Raw genomic sequence first — 22,156 nt, 5'->3', positions numbered from 1 at the left:
AGTGAGGATGGAGGGAAGGGACACAGCAGGAGGAAAGTTCTCAAAGAGGGGAGAGGGCACCGGGCCCTACAGCCAGGAGCCTGGGCGCAGGACGCCCATGGCGGAGGTGGGGTGGGAGGAAGGGTGAGACTGCCCCCTTCAGAGCGCTTCCACTGGCTTTATCTTATTGGCCAGCTTAGCAGCCATTCCGTCCATCAGTGGCGCCATGAAAAGCTCTCAGTAGCCTCCTCATCCCCCCATTCAGAGTAAGACAGCACCCTGCTCCTCTGCAGCCATGTCCCTGCGGCAGGACACACAGCAGCTGTGCTCCTGTGGAGTGGCTCCAAGTAAGCACCTTCTGCTCGAGGATAACTTGATTCCTAATCGAAGCCCCATCCTGCGGAGCACTCACTTCCTGGGAAGGCTGGTGCTTTGAGGAACACTCTCCCTCCCCTCCCCGCTGCCTCGACCCTACCCGTGCATGGTTCTCCAGGCGGAACATCGTCCTGTCCTCTTGCCTTGCTTCCCTGGCTGTGGATGCAACACTGCAGAGACAAAGCACTCAGACTGGAAAAAACCGTCCAGCCAAATTCAGAGTCTTTTATCAGGGCTTGAATCTGTTCCCCACCCTGCCCGCCCCTTCCATGCAGCCCACACGGTGACTTGCAGGTTCCCGCCACAACACCAAGAACATTCTCAAATAACTTCTGGAACAGGATCAAGATGGGGCAATTAAAAAAAAAAAAGAGGTCTCTGTTCAGTGAGTTGAAACTTAGATTCCCAAAATAAATAAAATTAAGTGGGCACCTCAATGAACAAAGGAAAACATGTTTAGAATCACTGCAGTGAAGGGTTCCAATGGATTTTTTTTTCCCTAAAGGTGAAAATTGTTCATTTAACATTTAGTCTTATAAAGAAGTATTAAAAAAAAGAAATTTCTGAGACAGGGTCCCGCTCTGTCGTGTAGGCTAGAGTGCAATGGTGCAATCATAGCTCAATGCAGCCCCCAACTCCTGGGCTCAAGAGACCCCCCTGCCTCAGCCTCCCGAGTAGCTGGGACTACAGGTACACACTTCCACACCTGGCTAATTTAAAAAATATATTTTGTAGAGACAGGGTCTCTCTATGTTGCTCAGGTGGTCTCAAACTCCTGGCCTCAAGTGATCCTCCTGCCTTGGCCTCCCAGAGTGCTGGGATTATAGGTGTGAACCACTGTGTCTGACCAACAGTTAGTCTAAAGTTGCCAATTCAAGACCTGAACTTGGGATTTGGACCCTTCAGGAGCCTGAGTCATCTGCGAAGGCCACAGATACTCTTGGATATTTCCCAGGCAATTATCCACAGAAGCCTTGAACTCAGAGGGGGCCCTGACCTCTGCTTTGCCCAGAGCAGACCAAGCAGCACGAGAGGGACACAGCAGTGTTTGGGACTCACCTTCACAGTGAAATCTTGGACTAAGACTAAGCCCGTCTCCTTCATGGAACAGGGACAGCCATCTCCACCAAGTAACTGCATCATGTAATACTCACCGATTAACTCAGGTGGCATCAATGGAAACACACGGCAGAGCCCGGCAGGGAAAACGTCAGCTCGTGTTTGCCACATGTTAGTTTGCACTGAGCAGAAGTAACATCGGATGTCACCCTGTCCTGTAACTGTTAAGTTCTTCAAATTACTCAGGGCTAGTCCTTGAATCCAAACTCCCAGCAAACCAACCTGCTGATGAAAGTTCACTTGCGTTGCGTTTTAAAAACAGCCAGGCTGCAATACAAGAATGAAAAGGAAACCCAGCTTTCAGAACAGCTGCGGCGACGGCCACGGGGCCGTGTTGGGGCCCCTCGCCCCGTTAGCAGAGCCACCACGGAAGGAGGCACAGCAGGAAGGAGGCACACCCACCACGTTCTCTAGTATCAAAATAAAGCAATTTATTCAAGACACGGAATATGATCTGTTGATTCTCTCTTGAAACAAATGAGCTACAACACACAAGGTGATTTTCTTTTTCCCAAAGAGCGTGAGGGTGAGCACGAGTGGAGGGGAGACCGCAACGGGGTCGATGTCGTTTGAACAGAATCTGGAAAACGCTGACAGAGACCACGTCTGGCTGTACGTCTGACACAGACAATAAAAACCGCAGAAGCCAGAATTCAAAACTTCAGCGAGTGGCGGAAGGTACATTTCTGCATCGGACAAGAAACACGATTAAAACAAAAAAAAGGTGGGACCAAAGGTTAAAAGAGAAAAACAATGAGGAACGAAGCAGAACCTAACATTTGACAAAGTGCACTTCACTTGGCTCCAGGATCTAGTTCTAGAAAGACAGAACAAAGTCCGGCCCTACGGGGTCGTGGGGTCAGAGGGCTGCGCCCCGTCACGTCCGGCCGTCTGGCCCCCGGGCAGCAGCCCTTTCCCAGGTGTGTGCCGCATGCAGCTCTCGGCCACTTCAAAGCCGACCGGAGACTGCGGCAAGGACAGTCGCGTTACGCCTGCTTTCCAGGTTAAGTTTGGTCACTAACACTCAAGCTCTCCTTGCCAATTTTTAAGGTGAACGTTGAACAAAAACATTCCAGACAGGCCACCCCCTTGGTGACAAAGATGAGTCAGCCAACGTTCTGGCAGCTGCGAGGGTGGAGGAGGGTGTGTAGATGCTGGACGCTCTGGGATCGGCTTTTGCCGAGTGCGGGTGGCTTTGAGGGGCGCTGGCTGCGTTGTCACTCGGCCCCCCTTGCGGCCCGGTGGCAGGTGGGAAGGCGGGATGCAGACCGTCTCCCTTCGTCTTTCTGAGGGTCCCTCCTGGGCACAGGGATTGAGCCCGGGGTCCAAAGTCTCCCAGCCCCAGGCACCGACCTGACAGTTCCGACGTGGCTCACATTGCAAACGCTAAAGCCAACACTCCGGGGAGACCCTGGCGACCGACACTCGTGCGCAGATTGTCTGGTGAACCCTCACGGTGCATGTGACGACCAGCACCATCCCGCAGTGTCCTGGTTGGTGACACACGAGCCGTGCCCCCCAAAATGGGCTGACCTCTGAGAGCTGACACTCAGTAGAGACGAATGCACTTTTATTTGGGGAGGGGTAAAGATGGTATTCACCTGGGACCCCATAAACTGTACCCCCCAAACCTACTGAGTCCTCGGGGCAGGAAGTTGTCAACTCCTCCGGGGATGCCTGCTATCCTCACAGGTGGGCACGGCAACGCCATGTGACTTTGGCTTTCTTTGCTAAGTGTTTGGGAAACAGCCTGAATAAAATACTCATCTCGGAAACAGAGCAGCTTTTTGGTCTTTTGGGGCTGGAAGAATTCACATACCCAAGTGGAGGCCAATGGGTTATCTAAGAACGATCAACGCACCCTGGCTTTTGTAGCTGGTCCCGGCACACTCCTAGTCCCGCAGGAAGCCCTGGCCCTTCCCCGACGGCTGGTTTTCAGCTCTGTGGATGGATGCCACCCTCTGATAACACCCTGTTTTGCCGCCAGAACACACACCGACTGAACCCTACCCACTGCCCGCCGACTCAGCAGCCCCCACGCGCCTGGCCAACCTCCCGGCCCCTCCTCGGCCCGCAGGACAGCCCACGGGAGAAGACAGCCTGTCTTTGGACTGTTCCCTGGTTGCTAATTTAAAAAAAATAAGTCAGTGTGGGGTTATGACGAGAGTACAAAGGTCACCTGATCCAATGAAAGGAAGCTCTTCTAGGAACACAAAACCTTGTTTAATTTTTTTCAAAAACAGTAAAAAGATTCATTATTTAGAAAAAAGAATCTTTCTCCTAGTCTCTTGTGAGAGAAAGAAATTATAAACACGGCAGAAATTTTTAGTGACGTTCTAGCTACGGAATTCACCTTCAGGACTGCAAAATCTTCCTTCCTCGCTCATTTTTGTCATCATTAGACCAAGTGCCATGACATGCTGGGGCCTTTACGTGGGACGCGCAAGGACTGGCCGAGCATGCTCTCGGTGGAGCGACCACGGTGGCTGCCCTGCTGTGGACGAGGCGTGGCTGGCGGGTGGAACCGGCGAGCTGTCGGCTTAGATGGTTCTCCAAGACCTTCTGCTTGGGGAGATGCATCCTCGTGGTGCGAACGCACAGTGTTGTCACTGCCGTCCTGCCGGCTGCCACGGCAAACACACACCGTTCTTCCCACCCCAGGGGCTGGGGTGGTCCTCCCTGGCTGTGGGACGGGCACGCTGTCACCCAGGGCCACCTCCACCCAGCGCTTTCCAGACCACCTTTCACAAAGCTGAGGGGGGAGGGAAAAGCTTCCGTAGACCCTACCTGTGTCTTCTTAAATTCTTTTTAAAATACGAATCACACAAAGCTCTCTCTGTCTGATGGCCATTTTAGGATTTTAAAATTGTTTTAACATAAAAATATTTTTTTTTTTCCAAAAATACTCCAGGCTCTTTCTCTTATAAGTCATTTTTTTTTCTCCAGTAAAAAGTTCCCTGGCCCTGCCTTCTTACATAAAGCACTTATTATGCACCCAAAGTGCCCTTGAGACCTCAGATCTGAAGCAACTATGTGAAAGGGGGAGGGAGGGAGGGAGGGCACGCAGGGGGCGGTGGGGCGGGAGGGTGGAGCTGGGGGAAGCTGTCCCCCAGAGATTTTGTCGTCTGTCCCTGTGGCTGTGCCTACGGAGGGTGCACGGGAAAGCCAGACCTCACCAGACAAAGGGGAGAGGCGGTGTGCGACGGAGGGAAGGCGCGACAGACCCAAAACAGTTTCCATCTCAGACCGCAGGACCACCCCCCCCCCCCCGCAACAGATTTCCAGCTGACGGAAAAACCACCCAACAAAGAAGATTCTAGAAAATAGAAAGCGTTGGGATTACAAAGCTGCGCGTTTCATCGGTACAAACTGGTCTCTGAACATCCTCTGCGAGAGCAACTGTAGTGTCCAAATTGTCAGGGGAAACAAAGCAAAACAAAAAAACGCCACAGCAAGGAGGAGGTTTTTTTTCTGTCGTTCTTCCCCTTTCGGTAGGTTTATCACAGCGTTTTTCTTTTCTTTTTTTTTTTTTTTTAGCACAGCTTTTAAAAATTGTTTTCTGTTCTGTTCAGCCCTCACAGAGCCTGTTGCAGATGGAAACCAAACTGGGCGCATCCAGCCGGTGGCTCCGTGTTCCCCAGGCTGCATGTCCCCGGTGGGAACCGTCCCTTCCCCCCTTGATATGACACTGTGTTTGCTTTTTCTTTTGTTTGCTTTTTTTTTTTTAACTTCTCGATGAAGATTACAAAGAAGATACAGACTCCTGTGGCCAGGGATGAGCTGATTTCGGAGCACACGCTAACACAAAAGTCAGTTCGGACAGTGCGGGGGCTGGCGGAATTGGTCTGAGAGTGCTGCAACCTCACACAGTCCTTGCTGGTCCATTAGACTTCCTTTTCTCTTTTTTCTGTAACGTTTTGTGGTCACTTCCGCAGATCTAAAACACACACCTGGAAGGAAAGACAAAGCGCCTGTTACCCTGAGAGCCCACACCAAGACGCCTTGAGAGCGGGCTGGGCTGGCTGGCGTCTGCGTGGCTCATGGACAAACGCCGGCAAACCACACGAGGGAGGCCAGCTCACGGAGGGGGTTGGGACCTGAGCGGCAGTGACCACGGGCCAGAGTCACAGGCCAGATGCCCACGACGGTGACACAGATGGCAATGTGAGCCTAAGCACTGGACTTTGAGAACATTTGGGGGCCCCACTGCCACTGGCTGGCCAGAAGGCCCTTGGCCTTAGAGATCAGGGCAACCCTAAGTCCAGGGGCAAATCGGAAATGTAGACGACCCACGGGGCCCAGCAGGCTGGCAGAACGGGAGGCCACGTCTTGCACCAGCGAGACACGGTCTGTGGGCTCAAATGTGGGTGTGAGGGGAGGAAGCCTCTCTGTGTCGGCACCGGTGACACCGGGGGCCACACACTCCTGGCTGTGGGGGCCCATCCTGGGCACGGGAGGAGGCTGCGCAGCGTCCCCGGGTTCACTCATGAGACGCCAGGAGCCCCAGCCCTGACCACACTACAGTCACGCGCCGCACAACGACGTCTCCGTGGGTGATGCACCGCACAGACGGCGGCGGCTCCCGCGTTCTAACCTGCGTTTTCCCGAGCCTTTCCTGTGTGTGGGCGCGTTCCTGTGCACACAGGCTTGCTGTGCGACGCCGCCTGCAGGCTCAGGGCAGCCGCGGGCCCTGCGACTGTGGCCCAGGCGACAGGCCCGCCCAGGCGTGCAGGAGGCGTGCAGGGGGCGTGCCCTCCCAGTTTGCGCCAGTGCGTGCCAGGATGTCACTCAAGGGCGGCGTCACCGAATGGTGCGTTGCTCAGACTGCAGCCTCGTCGTTAAGCGACGCGTGACTGCAGTGACCATCCCAAGTACCTCCAGACATGGTTTAATGTCCTCAGAGGGGGCGAATGGCCGGGGTTGAGAACCACTGACTTAACCAAGAAATGCTGACTAGAATGACATTCCGCAAGGGACAAGGAGAAGGCCACTCCCAGATGAGGTGCCAGCCCAGGCGGCATCCAGCCTGGAAGTTTCCTTCCCACATGGCACGCTGGCCGAGTCCCTTCTGCGTGCCAGGGCCCCCCAGGACACAGACACCACACGCGCCCCGGGAACCCAGCGCGGGGCCACTGTCCCCGCCCGCACCCCACCGTGCCCCCCGGCAAACCAGCGGTGCTGCTTACAGAGCCATCAGACGCGCTGGCACCCACTTTGTCACCTCGGGCATTCCAGCACACCTCGAAGATGCCACCGGTGCCTCGGTAGCTGTGGACGAGACTCCCACTCTGCAAAGCAAGGCAGTCGTCACTTACACGGTACCCCTCTCGCCCCACTGCTGCCACGGGGTCCCCCGTAAGCCTCTGGCCTAGCTCATCCTGCCGTTTCCTGGAGGACCCGAACGAACACAACAGCCCCCTCGCCCTGTAGCAATGAAAACGGCTATCTGATGACTAATTATTGATTAAATGTATCAGTATGTCACGAAGTTCAAACCCAAACACTTTTTGGACAATTAGCTTGAAAGAGCAAAGGCATAACGCACGTGTAACAGAAAACACTGCAGACCATCGGCTTCTGGTTTAAAACAGCACTAATGTGACAAGTGTAAGAGGAGGGAAGGAGAGGCGTTGGGAGCACCCGATAAACCTTCACTTGGGATCCTCCACTAAGGGTGACGGGCAAGGAAATCGGAAGGTCGAGACCAGGAGAGTTCTCACGGAACCTTGGCTCAAATGGACCCTTCAAAGGGTGGTGTTCTGTGGACCGGGAGAGACAGAGTCAACAGTAGTCCATATTTTATTTTCGTATTTAGAGAAAGATGAAAAAAATTTTCGGATTTATAAAAAAGGGTTGAAATGATTCAATGAGTTCTTGATGGTAGGCAGTATCTACTTGATACGGCACTCTTTTTTTTTTAGAGATGGAGTCTTGCTGTTGCCCAGGCTGGGATGCACTGGTGCAATCACTGCAGCCTCAAATTGCTGGGCTCCAACTACCCTCCTGCCTCAGCCTCCTGAGCAGCTGGGACTGCAGGTGTGCTATCACACCTGCCTAATTTTTATATTTTTGTAGAGACGGGGTCTCACTATGTTGCACAGGCTAGTCTCAAACTCCTGGGCTCCAGGGATCCTCCCTACTGGGCCTTCCACAGTGCTGGGGTTAGAGGTGTGAGCTACCATGTCCAGCCTGATCATGTCATTTTTCGATGACACCACTTCACAAATCCCTCCGTCACTATTTGTAGCAAGCACTCCATGAGTAGAGACCCTTGCACATTGGCCCTGAGATGCATGTTTCCCGGAAGGCCCATCTAGGGCTGTGGTGCTGGGCCTGGCATCAGGCTGGTTCTACATAGGGTCCACCATTTCCTTCCCTCCCCTGACAGGACATCGTTCACGTGAGGCACATTCTTGGGAAGCCCGTGATCTGAGTGGACCCCTTGCCAGTGCACATGGCTCCCCCTCCTCCTGCCACAAGGGGGCATGAACCAGAGAGTGCAAATCCACCTCAATGTCAATGAAGCCAAAAGGATTTGAGACAGTGGATCAGATTAAAGGGGGGGGGGGCATCTGATCCATCCTGGGACCCAACCAACCGGATCCTTGATTATGATCCGTGGCCCCCACCATCGCCCCATTTCTCTTTTCCATTAGAATGAGAATGAAGAGCCAGCTGCCCCACGCAGCCCTGCACACGGCACAGCACTAGTTCCTGCCCACTTCTACCCTTTCTATTCGGGATGCTCCTGTCCCCAGGTATGGCCACAGGTACCCACAGTAGTCACATGTACTCAGATCCCGTCTCCTTTGAGTCCTTGGGTAAGAGGACAACCCAGTATTGACACACCCTGTGCTACTAAGACATAAAACATTTCCATTTAGAGAGTCTCAGGGTGTGACAACAGCAAACACACACCTTTTGGCATTCCCCGGTTGCTCCCCGGCGGGCTGCAGGAGCCGCTGTGGGTCAGAGGCGGCAGGGCTGGCCTGGCCCGGGGAGCCTGGATGGAAAGGTGCTGCCCCCACCCCCAGCCTTGGCACCCGGAGGGCAGCACTTGCAGCGATGGGAGAACTGGCTCCCTCGGCCCCCAGATGCCATGGCGGCCAAGAGGAAGACCAAGCGGTGGCAGGTCTCGCGCCACAGACTCAGAAAAAGTAAACAGAATGTGGCGGCTCCTGCTCCAAGGAAGAATATTTTGCAAGATGACGAGCTTGGAGCTTGGGCTCTGAGTCACACGGCCAGGAGCCCTGTGGACCCCAGAAGCTGACACCTTCCCGGGGCAGGGCGGCTGCCCGAGGTGTCTCGCAGGGGACTATGCTGAAACCCACGGGTGCCAGGAGGACAGTGCTTGCAGGAGGTGCTCTAGCTGTCCTTGGGCACAGTCCGACCTGGCCCCTGGAAGCGTGACTGCTCGCGCACTGCTTGGGCAAGGGTCCACCGCAGGGCCAGGCGGTTACCTGAGTGTTCCAGATGTGGACACACTTGTCGAAGGAGCCGCTGGCCAGGTACTTCCCATCGGGGCTAAAAGCTACACTGTAGACGGGCTCCTGATGTTTGGTCAGCGTGTGGATGCAGACGCCTCGCTCGACGTCCCACAGCCGGACCGTAGAATCGAACGAAGCGCTGGGAGGACGGGAGAGAAAACACAACCGCGTCAATGTGCCGGTGTTTAAATGTCTCCGCAGTACGTATTGGACCTAGGAGGGGTTGACTTTCTCAGTGTTTACATTTCGAAAGACAATGAACTAGTGAGCCTTTTCTCTTCCTTTTTTTTGAAACAGGGTCCTGCTCTGTCACCCTGGCTAGAGTGCAGTGGCGTCAGCCTAGCTCACAGCAACCTCAAACTCCTGGGCTCAAGCAATCCTCCTGCCTCAGCCTCCCGAGTAGCTGGGACTACAGGCATGCGCCACCATGCCTGGCTAATTTTTTTTACATATTTTTAGTTTTCCATATAATTTCTTTGTATTTTTAGTAGAGATGGCGTCTTGCTCTTGCTCAGGCTGGTCTCGAACTCCTGACCTCAAGCGATCCTCCCACCTCGGCCTCCCGGAGTCCTAGGATTACAGGCGTGAGCCACCATGCCCGGCCTCTTTTTAAAAACTATTTGTAATTAATTAATTTTTTTAGAGACAGGATCTCACTCTGTTGCCCAGGCTGGTGTGCAGTGGTGTGATCATAGCTCACCACAGCCTCCAACTCCTGGGCTTAGCAATCCTCCTGCCTCAACCTCCTGAGCAGCTGGCATTATAGGTACTCGCCACGATGCCCGGCTAATTGTATTTTTTGTAGAGGTGGGGTCTCGCTACGTTGCCCAGGCTGGTCTCTAACACCTGGCCTCAAGTGATCCTCCCGCCTGGGCCTCCCAATAGTGCTGGGATTGTAGGCGGGAGCCACTGTGCCGGCCTTGTTATCTGGCTTGTTTTCCCTCAGCAGGGCCCCGCTAGGCACTGGTATGTGCCTTCTATACTTGCTAAAAGGATAATTTGTGCTCCCTGCTGGGTACCACATGACACAAAAGTACCTTCCAAATCATCAAAAAATGATTATAGCGTGTAGTACTACATCATGACAACTTAAGTGGATTTTAGGACTTGAAATACAAGAGTTACGGCCTCTGTGTTCTTTGTTCCTTGGTTCAGCCACTCAGTTGATGCAGGAATTACGTCATCTTTTCCAAGAGACAGACGTGGGTCCAGCACTGCCCACAACAGAAGCCCTCCCTGCCCGGCTGGGGCATGCAGGGGTGGGTGCTTCCTCCTCTACAGCAGAACCGTGCCCACCATTCGCTGCTCCCCACCACCCTCCTCTCTGAGCTACGCAGAATCAAGTCCCCGCTGCTGCCTGGTCACCAAACATTCCTCGTCTTCTCTAGGCCAGAGAACATCCATGTCTCATGGACCCAAACCCCTTGGATCCACATCACGGATTCCAGACCCCGCCATGGTGGCGTCCAGCCCTACAGTCTCTTCCTCTGGCATGTGACTGCCTGGCCACTCCACCCCACTCCCCACATTGGTGTCGTGGGGGATTCACGGTATACATGGTCAGGTCAGATCTGGCGAGGGTCCAGGAATCTTTTATCATCACTTGAAATGCCCAACACAGCCATCTCTGGCTTAAGCCAAGTAAACCAAGCCCAAGGTCCAAGCTGAACTCTTCCCATTTCCTTTCTGTGTCTGAACAAAAAGCTTCACCAAAGCCAAGTGCTCGAAGCCTGGACATAGAGCACATCTCTCATACCAGCCTCACGGTCAAAACGATCCTTACTGCAAAGTCAAGCGTCACTTGATAATTCTATCTCGGCCCCTTCAAAGTGAGCTGCCACCTCGTTTAGCTTGGAAGGACCTTAACATACCGGCACCACACTTTGGCAAAATTTCCTGACCCCTCCGTGTGCGAGTGACTTTTACTGGCTGTGTGGCTAACTCGGCCGTGGCGAGCAAGGCCGCTCGAGACCCCGAGCCCGGGCTGTGCAGCCGCCGTCCCCTCACCTCGCCAGCATGATGTTGGAGTTTGGGCTGCTGGTGGCTGGCCCGGTGGGGCTCCACTTGATGGTGTAGATCTCCTTGCTGTGGGCTTGAAGGTCGTGGACACACGTGTCCTGCTTCATACTCCAGATCTAGGGAACACATTGGGAACAGTATGAGCAAATGCTGCTCCTCCCCCGGGGACAATTCCGTGTCGTTCAGTAGGGGACTGGCCCATTTGCTGCAGGAGGCCTGGGGGGCGCCGGGTGGGGAGCAAGGCCACGGGAGGCTAGGACATCTCAGCAGGACCCTGGCTGATAAACAGGACCTCCTAGAACGACAGCGAAAGGGAATGTGCCCAATAACATACAACCCCCAAAGAAACCAGGGCTGTCGGGGAGCAAAGAGCCTGCCCCTCTAGACATCACCTTCAATGTCATGTCATCTGAGCAGGACGCCAGCAGCATTCCCGAGGGATCCCACTTAATGGCGTTGACCTCGTTCTGCAAGAGACCACAGGGTTTGAAACAGACATCAGGGCTGGCCGAGGTGCCGCCGCCTTCCACCAGGGGGCAGGAGCGTGCTGCCCGGGCCGGGCCTCTCTGGCTGTGCCCTGGATGTCAGCACAATGCAGGAGCCCTTGCATTTTTCTTTTCTCACTTGGCCTTTTGCATTTATATACAAGCACAGCCACGCACCACACGTAACCAGCCACCCCCATCCATGTTTCTCTAAGAAGAAAAAAAAAAAAAAAAAAAAAAAATCCCTACCAGGAGGAAGCCAAACGAAGAGAATTCACATACAATAAAACATAGCAAATAAAATCAATAGTTATTTTTTAAAAGTGGGAAAAAATTTTAAAAGTGAAAAAAAAAATGGACTTTGAGAATCGCTTTCCTATGCATCTTTCATATGACAGCTACTCGCTCTGTCTCCGTGGCTGCAAGGCGCTTCTTTCTTGGCGAGGGCCGGGGAGGGGGTGATTGCAGGGGTGAAGCTCCGTGCTCTGTGCGGTTCCACGCAGGGCAAGGGCTGGCCCGGGCGGAAGACGGTGCAAGCCACGTGCACAAATGCACACAGGCAGACACAGACGTGCGAGGGAGTCAGACGCAAGTGATGAGCGTCAGGAACACACACAGGAGAGGCCAAACCCCCGCCGGGGACTCGCCATCCAGCCCAAACAGCCAAGAGAAGGGGACACACCGGAGACACATGCAAACAGGAACCACCATGGCAAGGTCTTGCGGTGGGGCAGGGTGCACCAGCGAGGCGCTCCCCGGGGGCTGTCTGTAGGGCCCCACCTGCCCAGCACAGCCCCACTATGCGATGCCTGTTGCCCTGGCGTAACAATTAATTAATGTCACACTCATGATTAATCGCCTAAGCAATTTCACACTCCTAAGTGCTCTGGTTTGGATGATAAATTACCCGATCACGCTGCTTTCCGAGGACACTGAGTTATGAAGGGTGTGAAGCGGGGAAGTGACAAGGCCACATGTGTTTGCCATGCGGCTCGGGTGGCGCATGGCCCCGGACAGGGAGGAAGGAAGCCCGAGTGCAAGGAGCAGCCTGCGGTGCAAGCCAGGGCAGGGCGCAGGGGGCAGATTGGAGAAGGGTGTGTGTGAGAGCGTGTGCCTGCGTGTGCCAGAGCAGGTCGGGGTGGGGGGGGGCTCTGGCCACAGCTGCTGAGAGGACCCACAGGCAGGTCTCATAGGGAATGTGGAGCCAGTCACCATGCCAGTCCCCAGCTGAGCCCAGCTTCAATCCTCCAGAAAGGAACAAATTCCCTCCTGGGAATGGACCCCCAGCCCCAATCCAAGTGAGGATTTCTAGGCAGCATGCAGAATGGGCTCGTAGATGTCCACTCCAGCGTATTTGGCTGGAGCTTTGCTCAGAACGATTAGGCACAGTGAGACCCCCTTAAAGCCAAGGGTGTGCCGGGGGCACTGTCCTAAGCAGGGAAGCTGGAAACCACGGGACTGTGGGCAGCCCTGGTAAAAGGTTGTGGATTGTCTAGGGTTACAGGGGAAACACGCTGAGACCAGAAAAACAAAGACAGGGTCATTTATAGGCAGGAGATGTTAACAGGACGATGGACGCCCGTGCTGTAATAGCACCTCCTTTGGAAGCAGGGACCCCGGGCCAGGGGCGGGGCGAGGTGCACACTGGGGAGAAGAGCAGGCAGGACGAGGGAATTCCCATCAGTTAGAGGCACGATGGCAGCTCTCTGGGGACTCTGATCACCCCCCACTGCTTTAACAGGGGCCCTAAACACAGAACGATGCTCTGGGTGCTGGACAGAAAACAGCAAGCAGCCCCGGGCCTGCTCCTGATTCACTCTCCGTTTCTGCGGGAGGCAGCTGCCAGGCCACGGCCAGCCCGGTGTGGGGCTTCACCTGGGGCCCAGGGGCCCAGAGGGCGGCAGGGGGCCTGGGACGACGGGGAGGACCCTGTGCCAGGCCGAGGGGTGCTGTGAGTATAAGGTGGGGCGTGTTCCTGGCAGGGCTTAGCGCGGGTGAGGGGCTCAGGCACACAGGTCTCAGGGGCCCGAGCACAGAGGACTTTGGATACCAGAGAGACCTGGGGACAGACGGGAAGAGTCTCACGTGCCATGCTAAGGAATTGAAACCAGCTGCCGCTCACACTGTTGCACCCGGTGTATAAGGTGGCACTTTTCAGCCTCTGGTTGTGTCTGTGATTTTCTCTTATCATCGACTTCAGCGTCTGCTGGGCACACTCCTAGGTGTTAGGTGTGGTTCTCTCCATACTTACTCTGCTTGGGATGTGATGAACTTCTTGGATTAAATGTTGACGTTTTATACCAAATTTTAGAAAACTTGGCCATTACTGCTTCACATAACTTTTCTGTTCCATTCTGTTCCTTCTTGCCCCATCACATGTATGCTCAGAGCGCCTGGCACTGCTACGTAGCTCATTAAGCCTCTGTTCACATTTTCAATCTTCCACCTGTTCTTCAAACTCACCAATTTCTAGGCTCTCCCCTCAGCTTCACTAACCCTACTTCTGCCATCTCCAATCTGCTGTCAACCCCCTCTATTAAATTCTCATTTCAGACATTATACTATCTCAGCTTTCAAATTTCCATTTGTTTTTATTTTTTTTAATTTTAATTTTTTTTTGAGACAGAGTCTCACTCTGTTGCTCGGGCTAGAGTGAGTGCCGTGGTGTCAGCCCAGCTCACAGCAACCTCAAACTCCTGGGCTCAAGCGATCCTCCTGCCTCAGCCTCCCAAGTAGCTGGGACTACAGGCATGCGCCACCATCCCCGGCTAATTTTTTCTCTATGTATTTTTTGTTGTCCAGCTAATTTCTTTCTATTTTTAGTATAAACAGGGTCTCGCTCTTGCTCAGGCTGCTCCCGAACTCCTGAGCTCAAACGATCCACCCACCTGGGCCTCCCGGAGTGCTGGGATTACATTTATTTTTAAGGACTCAGCTCTCCATTCTCTGCTGACAGTCCCCACCCACGCACTTACTATGAGCACCTTTTTCTTTATGTCCTCGTACACTTTTCTCATAGCTGCTTTAACGTCTTTGCTGCAACATCCAACACTGAGGTCACTTGGGGTCAGTTGTTCTCACTGCCTACCCACAACTGGGTTGATCCACTGCCAGGGGTAGCCACACCGGCTCTAGCAGCGAAGGGCTGTCGGGGAACTGGTCTGCTGTCACTCCATGTTTTAATCCAGGAATGGGAGAAGCAGCTCTCACATCACACTCTCAGGAATGCGAGCCGGGGGTCGGAACTCCCGCTTACCGTGTGTCCTTGGAAGGTCTTGACTGGGCGGTCGCAGCCGAGCCGGCAGATGTGAATGCACATGTCCGTGCTACAGGAGGCGAAGGTAGTGTTGTTCTGCCAGTCCACGTCGAGAGCGGGCGCTGCGGAGCAGGGGACAGAAGGGACACTGTGGTTATTCATCGTGCAGAGCTCCACAGCGTTAGAACAAGGAAGAGCACAGGCTAGAAGCCTCGCTTGGTAACGTGATAAAAATATTCCCAGCATGAACACACTCTCTTTCCTTCAAAGACCTTACAGACCCTCTCCTTCCACATTTGCAGGGACAACAATATAGCTCTGGCGAGAGTCTCCGCGACCCCCCGCCACCCGTGCCCTGAGGGGCGCAGACGTCTCGCTCCCCTGCACGGGGAAGGGAGATGGGGCCGCTCCGCCTGCAGCAGCACTGTGGTGGGTGATCGGACTCATTTTTAGACAGGGAGGAGAAAAAAGGAAAGGAAGGAGGTTTCACACCCTATGTTCAAGATCCCCCAGTTTAAAAACGTCCCCTGCGGCACATCAGCGCGCCCCATGCACTGGAAGATAAGCCACAGGAACCCTGTGGGGAGAAGCCCGGGCGTGTGGTGTGGGATGGGAGGGGAGCACCCTCCCCAATGCCTGGTGACAAGGACAGAAACAACACAAAGCCTAACTGATCTCACAGTCTAGTGGTGGGTCTCATTCTCCACCTTCTGATTTCGGGGATGGGAGCAGGAAACCCAGCAACTTTCCAATGCACCAAAACTGCCGGAGCCTGAGTTAAAAACCCGGCCCTGGTCCTGTCCCCAGAGCTCTGGACTGCACAGATGTGGACCCTGCTCGGAGGGACCCTGGACGCACGGTCAGAGCCAGGGCGCTGAGGCCGGTGCAGCCGGGGCCTCGTCCTTCTCCGCCTCTTTACTGACGTGCAGCCTCAGGCAGGGCAAAGGCCAGAGCCTCACTGCCAGGGGGCTGTTGCGAGCAGCCCTGAGGCAGGGGTGAGCACCGGGCCAGGGGAAGCGTCCTCGGGGACAGCAGAGTGCCTGGGTCCCAGAGAGGTTCTCAAGGTGTGACAGTTCACGTGGCAGCTGTGACTGCGGACTCCCGTCCCCCTCTGTGCTTCTGGGGCAGTGTGTCTTTGATCCTCACTCCTGTCCTGCAGCATAGAACAGGTCTGATGCTGAGAGTGGCTGTTCTACCTTCTCTCAGGTGTCCACAGGCTCGAGTGGCCACCTGCCACTTCTGGGGGCCGCCAGGCCACACTGTGCTCAGGCCCCGCCTCCCCACTGAGATCCTTCCCACAGCACACTCCCTAGACGCAGTCCCTCGGCACGTGAGGACTGACAAGGCAGGCCCAGCCCAGGGGAAAGGCCAGCCAGCCCCTCTTCCACCCTCCTGTTAGGGATTGGGGCTGTCCCTTGTGTGGGGGAACCTCTGGAGCCTGTCCCGGGTTCACAGCCAGAGGGAGTGACTCAGGGCTGGGAAAAGCACTGCACCGGATACGTGTAAAACAGAGAAGACGAGATGGGCGTGGTGTCTCACGCCCGTAATCCCAGCACTCTGGAAGGCCCAGGTGGGAGGGTCGTCTGAGCCCAGGAGTTGGGAAACCAGCCTGGGCGACACAGCGACACCCTGTCTCTGCAAAAAAATTCAAAAATTATCCATGTATGGTGGTGCACGCCTGTAGTCCCAGCTACTACTCGGGAGGCTGAAGCAGGAGGATCATGTGAGCCCAGGAGTTAGAGGCTGCAGTGAGCTACAACACTGCGCTTCAGTCTGGGCGACAGAGCGAGATCCTATCTAAATAAATAAACAAACAAAAATCAAAAAGAGAAGCGTCCCTCTCATCACAGGGTTCCTGCTAACTGAACGAAGCAACGTCTTCAGCAGCAATGCAGAGTGCTTTGAGGCTCGACCACTAGCACTCCTGGACCACCTCTAACATCAGTGCCAGGGCAGCACTGCTTTGTGCCGCCCACACAGGCCGCCCCCCACTTCCATCTAAGGAGGGGACCTCTGGACGGAGGCGGCCGGCCCCACCCTGAGCCGGCTCCTGCAGCCAGCACCCTCGGGCCGGGCGGGTGAGCGGCCACTAACAGGCTGAGCTACTCCGGGGGTGCCTGTGCCCTCCTGCCATGCGTGGGCCACGGAAGTTCCACACCCACCACCCTTCTAGGCCCAGCCAGAGTTTTCTTTCAAAATGTTATACTTAGAGTCACAGGAAGCTGCTAAGCTAACACAGAGAGGTCCTGTGCATCCTTCCGTGGGGTCCCCAAGCGCTCTGTTTTATGTACCCGCAGCGCTGTATCGAGACCAGGAAGCCGGCGCTGGTACCAGTGTGTGCACACCCTGCGCTGTCTTGATGACCGGGGTGGACCTACAACTCCGCAGGCAAGGTCCAGAGCTCCCTGTGGCTACTGTGCTCACAGCCTCCGTTCCTAAACCCCGGCACCACTGATCTGCTCTCCTTTTCTGCGATTGTGTCATCGCGGGAATGTTACATGAGTGTACCTGTACCGAACGTGACCTTCTGAGACTGGCCTTCCTCACGCAGCAAAGCACCCTGAGATCTCGCCAGGCTGTCGTGCATCGACGCCCGTCCCACGGTCAGGCTCTGAGCTGACGCTTGCTGCCGACGGGGACGAGGGCGCCCCCTACAGGCCTCCGTGGGGAACATCTAACGGGGCAAGGCCATTTGTCACGTGAGCCCTCGAAAGCTACGGGACACGGCTCCTACTGTGCGTGTCACTCAGAAGAGCCAGCTTCTTTTTAACAGCCTCTAGCACACTGGCTGGCATGGGAAAGGGGGCATGTACCAGCGGGAAGTTTCTGACCCGGTGATGGGACAGAGTTGTACCTCGTGGGCAGTGACATCGCAGGTGGGCAGCTCGCTCAGACCAGAACCATGTGGTGTGTGGTCTTCTTGGGCCAGCCACATGGAAAGCCCTCCACGGAGCCCTGCGGACACCCTGGGAAATACGATTTTCTGCCAAAGCACTTTACAGACTCCTAGGATAACAGCACTAGAAGAACCTTGCTGATGTTTACGTCGGGCGTATTTTTCTCTGGAAAACAGAAGCCAGAGCTTTCCACGTCAGACACTCGCCGTCCTGGTCTGCGGGGGCTGTGAACCTGTCACTGCATCCTTTCCAAAACAAAGGGTGGTTTTGGCATCTCAGCCAAATGCAACAGAAATCCACCCGGGACAGCGCTCTCCCTCGCTACCTGCTTACATCCGCACAGGCTTGAGCGGAGAGCGGCGGGCGCGTGGCGCAGGGGTGGTGCACGCAGAGCAGGGCGCGGGCTGGGCTGCCAGGGGCTGGGGGAGGAAGGGACGGGGAGTCTGCTCGATGGGTACGGGGTTTCCTTGTGGGGTGATGGACACGTCCTGCAACTGGCGGGTGGAGGTGCTGACTGGGACCCCCGCTGCCTGCATCTGGGGCCGTTTGTGTCCAGTACGCTGAGCACCGCCCACCCCGCCGATGCTGTTCCACTCAAGCAACACAGTCCTGAGTGTCACCGGCTGCCCTGAGAGGTGCAGTGGGTGTGGACCCATCTGTGGAGCAGGGCCACAGAGCGAGGACCCGGCCTCTCCAAAGCGGCAGAGCATCAACGGTGCCTTCCCGGGCCTCCCTCACTGTCCGAGGGGCCCCTGCTGAGGCACTACGTGAGGGACAGTCGTGGGCATCTGCGCACCTGGCACAGGCCCACCGACTGGACCCTCGGCTCATGGTGCTTCCTGTAGGACCCTGGCCCCTGCCTGCAGCCGTCCCTGGGCACCAAGGCAGGCTGTGCCACTGGGGGCAGTCCTTGGGGTCGGCTCCCCCATCCAAGCACACCGTGTCCACCCTGATCCCCTCCCAGACAGCACCTCCGGGACTTGTGACAAAATAGTAAACTTCTGCCCCACACACTCAGAGATGCCCTCAACGTGGAACAGACGTGTGCTGCTCAGGGAAGTGGCATCTACGCCAGCCTCCTGATGCTGGGGGTGGCCGTGTGTCTGTGCACACAGAGGACAGAAAATGGACAGGCGGGTGGAGTCTGCCCGACACTGCCTGAGAATCGGAGTGTGTGTGCGGATCGCCCGCTCTCCTCTGGGAGCCTGCTGTTCCGTCCTGTGCTGAGCAGCGGTGCCTACGTGACCAGCCCCCAAGAAAAACCCTGGCTACCGAGTCTCTAAGGAACATCCCTGGCAGGAAACACTCCATGTTTCTGGAAGAATTAAGCACGTCCTGTGTGACTCCACTGGGAGGAGAGTCGTGGAAGCCCTGCACTGCCCACGTGCGCCTTTCCCGTTGCCGACGTCACCTTGCACCCTCCTGCTGTAAGAAACCTCAGCTGCCAGCATGCCGAGTCCTGTGAGTGCTCGCGGCAAGCTGCCAGACCTGGGGGTGCTCGCGGGGACCCCCAACACAGCATCCTTCCAGGGACAGCAGGGGGAAGGAGCCTGAGCCGGTTCTGTGGCTGGTTCCCTGTCGTGTTTCCAAACACGGGCAGGCGGGTGTCGAGCACGCCGTACCTTGCAAGCGTGAAGGGCAACGCCTGCCGTGCAATGGGCTCCCTTCCCACAGGCTCAGCTCCATCGGAATTATGATTTTTGAATTTCATGCAAAACAAAAACAACTCACCTGAATGAAACGGGAACTGTTGTTTGGCTTCTCCTGTGTGGGCGTCCCAAATTATTGTTGTCTGTGCTCCGCAAACAAAGGAAACAGTTAGTGACCATTCTCCTCACCCAGTTTTCTCTAGAAAAGCGTCTTGTGCAGGAACAGAGGCGAGCCCCTCTCCTTGCAAGATGGCACTGCCCGACAGAGGGTGTGAGCAACATGGGTTATTTGTAATTTTCTAGCATCTACATTGAAAGGAAAAGAGAAACTGATGAAATTCGTTATGACTATATTTTAGGCCAGGCGGAGTGGCTCACGCCTATAATCCTAGCACTTTGGGAGGCCGAGGCAGGCAGATTGTTTGAGCTCTGGAGTTTGAGACCAGCCTGAACAAGAGTGAGACCCCATCTCTATTAAAAAGAGAAAGAAACTATATGGACAGCTAAAAAATATATATATATGTAGAAAAAATTAGCTGGGCATGGTGGTGCATGCCTGTAGTCGCAGCTACTTGGGAGGCTGAGGCAGGAGGATCGCTTGAGCCCAGGAGTTTGAGGTTGCTGTGAGCTAGGCTGACGCCACGGCACTCACTCTAGCCTGGGCAACAGAGTGAGACTCTGTCAAAAAAAAAAAAAAAAAGAAAGAAAGAATATATTTTATTTCACTCTGATATAGCCAAAATATTGTCATTTCAACACGTGATCCGTATCAGAATCTCACTGAAGCATGTGGCGTTTCTCTCCCACCCCAGCTCTCCGAAGCCCGGCGTGGAGGGGTGCATCACACGGAGCACCGCAGGGCCGCACGGGCCATCGGCTTGTGGAGGGACAGGGCAGCCTTAACCAGCACTTGGGAAAACCACCAGAATGGTGGGGATTCCTGCTCATCCCAAAACAGAAAACTGTGAAAATACGTGTAACAAAGCATGTCTACACCTCTTTTTGGGCATTTTTCCAAAGGAAGGCCTGCGGGAATAGGTGTTTCTGGAAATTCCTGTGCCCGTGATCCCATGAACTGGGGGCCGCGTCCCAGCGCAGCCACGGGGTTGCCTGGCACAGGCACCATGCGGAGAAAGATGGCCTCTGCCTTGCAGACACGTGAGTGATGAATTCTCACGAACTTACTGGCACTGGGACATACACAGATGGCAGCCAAAGGGAGCTCAGTGAGGACACTGGAATTAAGTCTTCATCAACTGGAATTTTCAACTTCACATTGGAAACTTTACATCTCTCTGTCAATGTCGCTTAATAAAGATTTTGCTTTAAGAAGAACTAGCTATACTTCGTGGCGATTGTGGAAACTGTCAGAGGCAACACTCAGAACAGTGATACCTTTGAAACATGGTACTCCGAGGTTTGGGGTCCGCTCTAGCCCAATTAACATTTGTGTGTTTGTTGGGTAGAACTGTTCTTAATTTAGTCCCCCACAACCAAGTCCAGCAGTGCAGAGAATCTATAACCTATTCCACAATTCTCTGATACGATCTCACATGCCACATCGGTAACTGGATCATTTTAGTTGATGTTTGCGTTAAATATACATTAGAGAAAAGGAAACACTATAGAGAAATTCTAAAGAATTTGACACGTATCTCAGTCACTTTGGGTTGAGCATTCGAGGCAGGACCACGCCAGCATCCTGCAAATGACACTTTCTCTCTGGGTGTTATGTACAAGGGCATTGTTAGCATTCCTGCCACGGTTGACTAAGCCATAATGGTGGACAGCACATGGCCCGAAAGATATATATAATTCCAAACACGCATTTTCACTGGTCACATGGTTCACCTTGTAGAGTCAGGATTGATAATCAGTGAGAAGAACACAAACGAACGTTAAAAAGAGTCTCCAGGAAGGAAGAAGGCCAGGAAACAACTATTTGGAATTCTACAGAAGTCAAAGGGCAGCAGTTACTGGTGCCCCAGGGCCTGAGTTGCCACCCCCCCCTCCACTCTGTGTGTCCTTAGGCAAATTAACAAACCTCTCTGGGGGCTCTAGCTCCTCCTCTGTCACGTGGGAGCGATCACACTCATGCCTGCCTCTTATCCTGGGAGTACTGGGTGGGTGAACACACGTAGTGGTCAAGTGCCTGATAAATAGAAGTGCTATCATTTGAACTATTTTAGTAATTCAACCACCAGTTAGTGGTGGCCTATTGAATACAGAACAAGTGCTGTGTATCGCCTGAGTTAGAACATCTTGGTAAAAATTTGATGATAGTTACACAGGAACATTTAGTGTGTGTCAACCATAGCAGTTCCGATTTTTTTAATATTATATATTAGGGTACCAAGTATGAATGAAGGGTTTCCTGGCTTAAAAGAGAGAGAGGAGATAAGGAACGAATGATTCACTGATCTTGAGAGTTAGAGCCTAGTGCAGGGGTCAGCAAACTTTTTCTGTTAATGGCCAGACAGTAAATAGTTTAGGCTTTGGGAGCCATACAGTCTTTGTTGCAGCTGCTCAACTCCACCACTGTATTGTGAAAGTGGCCATGGACAATTCTGAGCAAATGGGTGTGGCTGTGTGCCAACAAAACTTTATTTAAATAAACTGGTGAGGGGCCAGACTTGGCTGGTGTGGGCCATGGTTTGCCAGATGGGACTATGACTTCTCCCAGAGCGTGACTACATTTATAGGTCAAGTCTACCATTTTACATTGACTTTTAGAACTTCAATGAAGTGCAAGCTAATAAAGTTTCCAAATAATCCTGTAATTATGATGAAATGCAAAGCCCTGTGGAGGCCCATGTATCATGTAGTATTCAGGCACGGTTTCTATTTGTAGAGCACAAACTGATGTGAAAACACCTGTTTGGTTTTTTTT

The 22,156-nt window shown here is 54.2% G+C and overlaps 1 protein-coding gene across 2 annotated transcripts in view; it reads right to left on the bottom strand.

Annotated features, from left to right (window-relative positions):
- Window positions 1–1,882: 1,882 nt before the first annotated feature.
- LOC123629106 (F-box-like/WD repeat-containing protein TBL1X) overlaps window positions 1,883–22,156 on the bottom strand; it is a 120,279-nt gene continuing 100,005 nt past the window's right edge. For both annotated transcript variants that reach the window (XM_045539077.1, XM_045539078.1), the window contains 7 exons: window positions 19,349–19,409; window positions 14,721–14,842; window positions 11,372–11,446; window positions 10,968–11,095; window positions 8,934–9,099; window positions 6,660–6,761; window positions 1,883–5,423 (listed from right to left, as the gene is read on the bottom strand). In XM_045539077.1, the coding sequence (XP_045395033.1) occupies window positions 5,397–5,423; window positions 6,660–6,761; window positions 8,934–9,099; window positions 10,968–11,095; window positions 11,372–11,446; window positions 14,721–14,842; window positions 19,349–19,409 (681 nt within the window). In that variant the 3' untranslated portion in view covers window positions 1,883–5,396. The remainder of the gene's footprint in view (window positions 5,424–6,659; window positions 6,762–8,933; window positions 9,100–10,967; window positions 11,096–11,371; window positions 11,447–14,720; window positions 14,843–19,348; window positions 19,410–22,156) is intronic.

The sequence above is a fragment of the Lemur catta genome, chromosome Y (assembly GCF_020740605.2).
Source record: "Lemur catta isolate mLemCat1 chromosome Y, mLemCat1.pri, whole genome shotgun sequence".
NCBI classification, from domain to species: Eukaryota; Metazoa; Chordata; class Mammalia; order Primates; family Lemuridae; genus Lemur; species Lemur catta.
This window is presented reverse-complemented; position numbering and strand designations above follow the sequence as displayed.